The 9,123-nt window shown below is 43.5% G+C and overlaps 1 protein-coding gene across 1 annotated transcript; it reads right to left on the bottom strand.

The window, feature by feature from the left end:
- Window positions 1-2,626: 2,626 nt before the first annotated feature.
- Window positions 2,627-4,805, bottom strand: LOC119278204 (50S ribosomal protein L27, chloroplastic-like). The gene is made up of 3 exons (XM_037559557.1): window positions 4,475-4,805; window positions 3,007-3,108; window positions 2,627-2,925 (listed from the first exon to the last, which is right to left on the bottom strand). Exons 1-3 carry the CDS (start codon window positions 4,751-4,753, stop codon window positions 2,749-2,751), a joined length of 558 nt encoding a protein of 185 aa, XP_037415454.1. The 5' UTR covers window positions 4,754-4,805; the 3' UTR covers window positions 2,627-2,748.
- Window positions 4,806-9,123: the final 4,318 nt, after the last annotated feature.

The raw sequence follows: 9,123 nt of genomic DNA, 5'->3' as shown, positions 1-9,123 counted from the left end.
ACAAGACTGGTGAAGTGCCTGTTAATTGAGTGCAAGTGTGCCAGTGTGTAACTGATCAGTCTTGACTCTTGGGCATTGGGCAAGCCACCAAGTAGGCACCACAAAGGTGTTTCTTTGTCCCTGCAATTTGCCTGCCATGGCAATATGGCATGCATTGCAAGACAGGAATGGCTCTGGAATTATGGCCTCCACACCAGCAAAATGCGCTTTAGGCTCATAATTGAGCAGATAAAAGGAGCACAATGCTTGACAAAAGATTATTATTAGCAGTTGGTGGATCCATCTTAGCTTTACTATTATGTGGTATGCAGTGTGGAGTCTGTGTGAAAAGGAAGAACTTGAGGTAAGCATGGCTGCATGGGTGATGGCTGGATGATTCCATTGGTGCTCTCCTACCCTGGAACACAAAGTTCTCTCTTAAAGTCCATTCATGGGGTGAAGGTTGGAAGTGCTTTCTTGATTATTAGCTTTGCCCGCTCTCTTTAGATGAACAAGGCTCTTTCAACAATGCAGAGAAGTTCCATTCCCCAATTAGAAGATCCTTGAGATCTCACGAGCTTGGTACGCAGGATCTGCACCTAACAGACGATTCTTCAAGTGCTTTAGCTATTGGTGCAAGGCTGCAAGCCCGTATCTACACTTTGTTATATACATTATCTAGGGGGACTTATGTAGTTACAACAAAATAGAAAGGGGCACATGAAGGAATTTTTCATCTCATTCCTTATTTGTAGTTTTGCACTAAAATCCAGTGTTAAGCAGCTCTATACAGCAAACAAATGGAATTATGCAAATGGGATTCTTGCAAAAAATATGTATGGGTGTTAGTTTTTATGCACACTACGTATTATTGTCAGCAAGAAATGACTGAAATTAATTTAATAAAGCTGCATCTAACAGGTTAACACTGTCTTCTACACCGTGAACAAACGACCATTTTCGTGAATTTGGTTTACAGATCATAGTAGAAAAACTCAAGCTTGCCAGGTCAATTCTGATATTTATGAGGAAAATATATATGGATAATACATTAGATCTCAGTAATATTCCACTCAACAAAGTAGATCACGCAAAATCACTGATGGATATGCATTTTAGAAATCAACCATCATGAAAGGAACATTTGAAAGGTCCTAGAAATGTGACAAGAGAATAAAGAGATGGCACCAAGTGCTTGGTGAATCTGCAGTACAGCCATTTCAGACACTGCACATGCTTAACACATCTAATTATTGGTCTCCTAAGGTTATTGACCCAATGTATGGTGACAGATCATAATGTTGCATTACTTTAATGAACTTTGTTACCAAGGGTGAGGGGTAATGAAGCAGTATTTTATCCTGCAAGTTGCATCATCATCGTCGGCATACGTAACTGGGAAAACAGACTGACTTAAACTGTGTTAGATGGCTACCAATGCTGTGTTAATAGGCCCTGTCAGCATGGTAATCTTTGGGTGTCAAAAGAGACCACGACACATGATTTTAGACTTATTGGTACCATGCAATGCCAATACTGATTCCTTTTCAAGATTCCACACGCAAGGAGCATATGGGGACACTGAAAGAGCAAAAAGATCCAGTAATTGACATACTTTGTGTCCCTCTCCATCATCCAACTTGCACAAAGCTTGTCGAATAACATGGTGGGCTCTCAATAATGCTTGTCTTGGCACCATTGTTCACCATTGCTGCTAGCTCCTGGGTTATAGGATGGCACAGAGAAGAGAGAGTAAACAAGGATCATGCTTCTTGATTCCATTGCCCTTTCCTTTTCTTTGTGTTGTTTCTTTGAAAGACTTGTGGCCTTAGAGTCGAGAAGGCAACAAAAGGGTCCCATCTACCCTTTGGTAGGCCAATTTTATTTGACAAAAAGCCCACCTGAGCTCTATCATGCCCCTCCATGCTTTGCTTGAGCATGGCTGATAGACTAAACCATGAGACACAAAAGAGGGGCCAAAATACTATAGAAATGCCCCTTTCTATATTTCTTGTTGGGCAGATAATCAGCACCTAATCCATAAGGTTCCATAAAACAAAACCTAAACTTCCTTGTTTTATCTCTAATAATTAGGTGTGTGGCGTATTTGCTGCCCTATGAGACACAAAAGGGAGGCCAAAATACTAAAGAAATGCACCCTTACTATATTTCTTTGTTGGATAGATAATCAGCACCTAATCCATAAGGTTCCATAAAACAAAACCTAAACTTCCTTGTTTTCTCTCTAATACTTAGCAGAACTAGTGCCTGCTACTACTATTTTTGCCTTTTTGTTTTCACCAAATGTAATGTTACCATCTCTAAATATTGACAAATCAATTTACTTTATCAGAAATTTATGTTTCTCAAGGTAGCCATAATAGACATAAATGCAGGGAATCTGGCTGTCTTGCATGCACCAACTAGACTAAAACCGTTTAGATCCCTACACACCAAAAGGAACTTTTCTGCAAAGGGAGCCTCTGGAAAGTCGCTCCTAATACGACCTGAACCAGATAACACATCCCAGTAATGATTGTTTGGATTCATTGGCACCATCACAATATTACGTGGAGTTTGTGGGAAGTTGGCCTACCTGTTCCCGGAAGTGTAATATCCCGAAAACACAATATAGACAGGACACAGCTAAAATTTAAAATGAAGCTGGAGTGCTGAACTTGCATTCATCTTGCAGTTGATGATTTACATTTGAGAAAGATTTGTCAAGCATGGATTTTGTAAAAAGAGAAATACATTGCAGTAAACCTATCAGCAGTCTGCATTGACCTCAACACTTGCATCTGCAGCTGCCAACACCAATTCTGGTTCATAAGTTCCCTCTGCTCTGGCCTTCAAGCGTTCGCGCTGCAAGCGGAAGTTCTCTCTCTTCCTTGCTCTGTAACTGTTTGGGTTCTCAGGCTGTTTCTCATATGGGTAGACGCTTACCTGTAAAAGAAAATAACAGCATATTCATATATCGGGTATTCTGCTGAAACCCAACTAGATCCAGTAACTAGTGACTCTGACCTTTTTCCTGTCCGGTCCATATTTCTCAAATTTGACAAGTCCATCAATCAAGGAAAAGAGGGTGTGATCCTTGCCCATTCCAACATTATTTCCAGGATAAACCTGAAATGTTCAGCATACATGTAAATAAGAAAACGCAAAACATGGAGACACGTTTGGTTGCGGCTTATACAATGTGCACTTTTCGTACACCAATGCGAACCTACTTTATGAATAGTGCATGGTGTCAAAAGACCGAAAGTCATGTTAAACTCACGGTTCAGGTAAATAGCACAAAAGTTGGGATGGAAATTGTATTTGCACGCTGAATGATCACACGGAACAGATAAAATTACTATGTACACAGAAAGTACTCCCTTCTTTTCTGCCCTTGCAGAATTTAGACTTGGTAGATATCAGTGCCCATTGCTTCTGAAGAGTGTAATTCCTTTTTCTAGAAAGTGGAAGCTTTTATCACCCCGGCTCTGCATCGATGATGCATAAAGCCAATTTATTACAGGAGTACTATGCGCTCCGAAAGTACTATTGTCTGCCCTTTCAGAATTTAGACTTGGTGGATATCGGTACCCACGGCTTCTGAAAGAGCGTAACTAGAGGCCACCATACTTGCAAGCTTGTACTACATGTGGCCATGTAAAGAGTGACATACTCCCCCCGATCGGAAAAAAGTGTCCCAGCTTGAGCAGAGGGAATAGCAATTAAAGTCTCTTTACAACATGGTCATCGCCATGGTTTTATCTAAACGAATGAATAGTCAAGCCACTCACAACATGATCATTGCCAATTACCACAGCATAGTCATGCCATTCACAAGTATGAAGTAAGCATTCAACCAAGATAACATGAATATAGCAGCTTCTAAGCTGCTACCTGCAAAATGATTAGCTGACTAGTGTCTACAGATCACAGGTGCTAGTTCCTTTTCAAATGAATGGATGATGCTTGCAGTAGTATACAGCTAAAACAGGGACCAAACATTATACTCTGAACAAGTAGGTTCGTACTTTTGTCTGACAGAAAAAAACTGAAAATGTGGACAATGCCAGAGCCAGCAGGAACAGTTGAGCGCCGCAACGCCGATGACAAGCATGCCTAATCTAATCCCTGTCATTCCCTGACATGTACTCCCTCCGTTCGTAATTACTTGTCTCGGAAATGGATGTATCTAGAACTAAAATACATCTAGATACATCCATTTCTACGACAAGTAATTCCGAACGGAGGGAGTAGTATACACAGCCTTGTCTCGCCACAATCCAATCTCCACAAATCCCCTAGCACTGAAAATCAGTTTCATATTCCGAAGTAGTGCAGCACAGTTTTTAGTTTTTAGTTATGTGCACTAGCATTTCACTGCAATTCACCATTGTGCAACAGTCAGAAGCGCCTTACTCACTGACAGGAGCCGAGAGCAAGCGGGAGGGAGAATGGACGGGGCGTACAGCCAGACAGGGGCAGAGAGGGAGACCTTGGTGCCGCGCTGGCGGATGATGATGGCGCCGGGCTTGGCGAGCTGGTCGCCGTAAATCTTGACCCCGAGGCGCTGGCCCTTGGAGTCCCTGCCGTTCTTGGTGCTTCCGGCCCCCTTCTTGTGCGCCATCTGGATGGTCAGCCCGCGCGCCGGCAGCGTCGCCACGCCCACGCCCCCGGCGGCGCCGCCGGGGAGCGCGGCGCGGTCGCCGCGGAGGAAGGAGGAGGAGGACGCGAGCGACAGGCCCTTGAAGGCTCCCACCAGCGTGAACGCCATTTCTGTCGCACGGAGAAACGCAGCAGCAGCAAGCCAGCAACGGCAGCAGACACTCTGCGCAGGGGAAAGAAGATGAGGTGATAAGGGTGGAGTCGTGGGCCGTCAGTGGGCTGAATGTACTGGGCTGCTCGCTAGGTTTGAGCCTGGTGTGACGAGCGCTGCGCGCGCACGCGCAGCAGCAACCCAGCGGGCCCAGGCCAGCAAGACCGAGCCCGTCCCCGAGCGCGTATGTCAGCACTGACGCCAGCCCTTGACCCCACACGTCATTGAACCATACCCCCTCTCTTGCTGACGCCCGGACCGGCGTGTCATCCCCGACCCCGAGCCGGTGTCCACCTCCATGGCGGAGTCCGGCCCGAGCACCGCCTCGCCGTGTAGCCCCGCGCCGCCTCTCGATCCCTACATGAATGGAGGCGCTCCACCGCACCTCGACCCGAGTCCGCAGCCCTCGAAACCACTCGAATCCGAGCTCCAATTTCTTGCGGTGCCGCCGCCGCCGCCACAGCTCCAGTCGACGCCAGAGACCACCACCGCCGTCTCCAAGGAGAGGAATGGAACCGCCAAGTCAAGCCGAGCCTCCCGAATTCGAGCTCTAGTACTCCCCGGCGCCGCTAAAGCTCCGACAGAGCACAGCCGACGCCAGAGAACACCACCGACGTCTCCTAGGATAGAAACGGAATTGCCGACTCAAAGAAATTCTCTTGGACGTCAGGCTGCAAGTGGGATGAGACGCGGGAGTCCCACATGATGTCGCATCAACCCACATAATTATGTGGGATTAAGTGGGATGTCCACATAAAAATAATTGGGACTATGCCGGTTGCCATATACCCACATAATCTGAATGCAAGAATTAAAAATACAAAAAGTACATGTCAGGGTACAGCAAGTTCATACTATTTACTCTCCATGTATTAAGACTACAACCTGTCAGGATACAACAAGTACATAATCTGAATGCAAGATAAATTGCATTAATACAACCTGCCATCCTTTATTTGCAGCAAGACTAAAGACAAAATCAATTGCAATAAGACTAGAGGCTACAACAAGATGAATTTTTTCAGCTCTTCAAGATCTTCCATCACCATCAACCTGCCATCCTTTCTTCAAGTAGCAAACTAGCAACCCATATTTCCTGTCAAAAATTATGTCCGTCAGTCCATTTGCATCATAAGAATCCATTTTACAGGATAACTTAGGACTTTACAAGAAACAATGGAAGTCAAACAAGTAGCAAAGTAGAAACATTCAGCTTTTCTTCATAACAGAGGGCAGATGAACATTTTGCAGTAAGAAGAATGATGCTTGCTGCACAGTAGCTTAAATGATTCAAGGCAAGCACTGCAGCCAAGAGCTAGCTGATAAATAGAAATAGTGATTATCATGGGTGCATCGCATATACCTTGATCTTCTTCATCTGTCTCCAATGATACGCCTTTATATTTTTCTGGATCTACAAAACACAAAACACAAAACACATAAATTATTAGATTAACTACGGTTACCAATTTTCGTGAGGAATAAAAGAAAAACTTACTAACCAGTTGTTCTCAGCCAGTCTTGTAGGCAAATCAAAGCTTCGACGGTGGAGCAAGAAAGACTGCTCCTATAATCACTGACAATGCGTCCTCCAGAACTAAAAGCGGACTCGGAAGGCACCGTGGACGCCGAAATAGCCAATATGTCACGAGCAATTGTAGAGAGAACCGGATACTTGAGAGAGTTGATTTTCCACCATTCTAATATGTCCAACTCTTTCTTCCGTGGATACAACTCCTCTTTCAAATACTGATCCAGCTCATTATTTGCTTGCCCTTTTTTGCAACTGATATAATGATCCCACTCCGCAAGTGGATCATCATCTTCTTCATCCTCCTCGGCACCAGGACTCCCACAATCCTCTTGTTGGTGATGAACAAGAATCTCTTGGGAGTACTGATCAAAAAGCTTTTGGATTGCTTTGTTTAATTTAAGCATCCATGTATTGGCTTCAATTTCACTTCCAAAGTCTTTTAACATATATTCAAGTAGATTAAACTTAAACCTTGGATCAAATACAACCGGAACACAAATCGACTTGTAGGACTCCTTCCAATACTTCTCTAACTTTATTTCCATTTACTGCACCATATGCGCAATGATGGTGTTCTTACTTGATGACTCTCTCTTCAAGATCTTCTTAATCTTACATAGCTGGGGGAAGTAGAGATGACTAGTCGGATACTTCGATCCAGATAGAAGTTTGGTTGCTGTGTAAAATCCTTTTAGCAATTTGCATGCAGATTCAGCCATTTTCCATTCAATAGGTGTTGGACAAAACTCGTACTCCTTGTCTTGCTGCCCTAAGGCATCAAATGCACTTCTAAATGGTATAGCTGATTCAAGCATCAAATATGTGGAATTCCAACGAGTTTATACATCTATAGAAGGCTGCCTACTAAAACAACACCCCACTTGATTGATTATCTCTTGAAATTGTTGGCCTCTTGATTGTGAACTCTTTACGAATTAGACAGATTCTCGAAGAGCATCTTGAACCATCAAGTTGAAGACGTGAGGAGCACATCGACAATGAAATAATTTTCCTTTCAAGAGAAGACAACCTTTTTTAACCAAATTCTCTCTTAAGTGGTTTATCATCGTGGTATTCACCGGTGCGTTGTCTAACGTGAAACCAAAGAGCTTATCCTCTAAATTAAACTCTTGAATAGTCTTTAGTATCACACCATACATGTTCATAGCATTGTGAGGTGTCTGCATCATGAAGAATCTTATGACAAATTTTTGAATTTTCCAATCTGAATCAATCAAGTGGCAGGTGATGCAAAGATAACCCAACTTTTGGTTTGACGTCCACATATCTGCTGTCAAAGATACTCTACTAGTAGACTTCTCAAAATATTGTTGCATTTTTTAGTCTGTTTCTCTTAAAATTTCCAATGCAATCATCTTTGACGGTTGTTCTGCAGGGCACTTTGAACCACGGATTTAAGGAAGCAGCAAAGTCCCGAAATGGTTTGTACTCCACGAGAGAGAACGACAATTCATTCACAACAATCAACTTGACTAATTCAAACCGTGAGACTTTAGCATCAAATTTTCAATTAGGATCTACCACCTCAGCATGACCCAACTTGTCAATCATTTCATTCATTGCAGTTTTCATTGGGCATACCCTCAAGTGCCGACGTAAGTGGCTGGTCCCACTGTCTCGTGTGGCCGGACAAATTTGTTGGCAATGATTACACTGGCCTTCCACAAGCATTCGACCATCATAGATTGGCACAGCCTCCTCCCAAATGTGAGATACCAGCTTGCGGCGTCTACGCTTTGACCCTGCATGCATGGGAAAAGAACACCTTAAACATAGAGGTTGAATATTTAGAGGCATCACGTATTACTCTACAAAGTCGACCGTAGGAATATACGGAAGCAAATCTTACCATGGGAACTAGGTCTATCGCTGCAGGAGATAGATTTTGAAGCGAAGGGGTGTTCTGTAGCGGCGTCCGCTGTGAAGCAGGTGTCTCTAGTTGATCTGCTAACTTTGCCCTTTTTGTGGAAGCTTGCCTCACCGCCGAGGACACCCTCTTCAATGCAGCTGATCTTGCTAACATATTGACCCCTGGGGAGCTCGCCACAATCTTTGGAGAATAAACTCGTGGACTAGCTCTCTAGAACATTGTAAACAATCATGGGTCAGAATTCAGTTAAGAATTATCATATAAGCAGACTAGTCTTTATCATATAAGCCGACAATGTAAACAATAATAAGTTAGGGAAGAACATGAGCAGAAGAAAGAAGAGTTGGATAACTTGCAGACTAGTCTGAAAGATGAAGAGGATTTCTAACTTGTAGAGGATACTAGTATATGCCAAGATTCAGATGTACTAAAGTGCACAATCTGACAGCAGGTTAAATGACTGGATATGTCAAATAAGTAAAGTAAAACATGCCTTGCGAACATTTTCCGCCTTCAATTTAGCATCATCCTCAATCAGATTTTTCTCCAAGAGCTGGAAACCCTCAAAATCTACAGCAGCAACCCTCCTCTCCTCAGGTTTAGAGGCCTCTAGAGACTTCTTCTTTTCTTGCATCTTCTCATATTCTTCAAGGGTCATCTCCTGCTCCAAATTAACACATCAGTAAAAAGCTTGAAAAATAGCTAAATGTGAGGCAAAGTGTAGGAAAGTACAATTTTCTCTTGTTCAATGGGAGCCTCCTGCTCTTTCTCAACAGTGGTCCCATTAGGAGCATCCACATTAGAGTCTTCCTTCTTAGGTTGTTGCTTCTTCAGCTTCCTCTTGATAGAGCCACTGCGGCACTTGGTCTTGTCAGATTCAGAAGCAAGGACGACTTCAACAGC

This window comes from Triticum dicoccoides, chromosome 3B, assembly GCF_002162155.2.
Source record: "Triticum dicoccoides isolate Atlit2015 ecotype Zavitan chromosome 3B, WEW_v2.0, whole genome shotgun sequence".
Lineage (NCBI taxonomy): Eukaryota > Viridiplantae > Streptophyta > Magnoliopsida > Poales > Poaceae > Triticum > Triticum dicoccoides.
The sequence above is the reverse complement of the archived record's forward strand: the minus strand, read 5'-3'. Positions and strand labels throughout refer to the sequence as shown.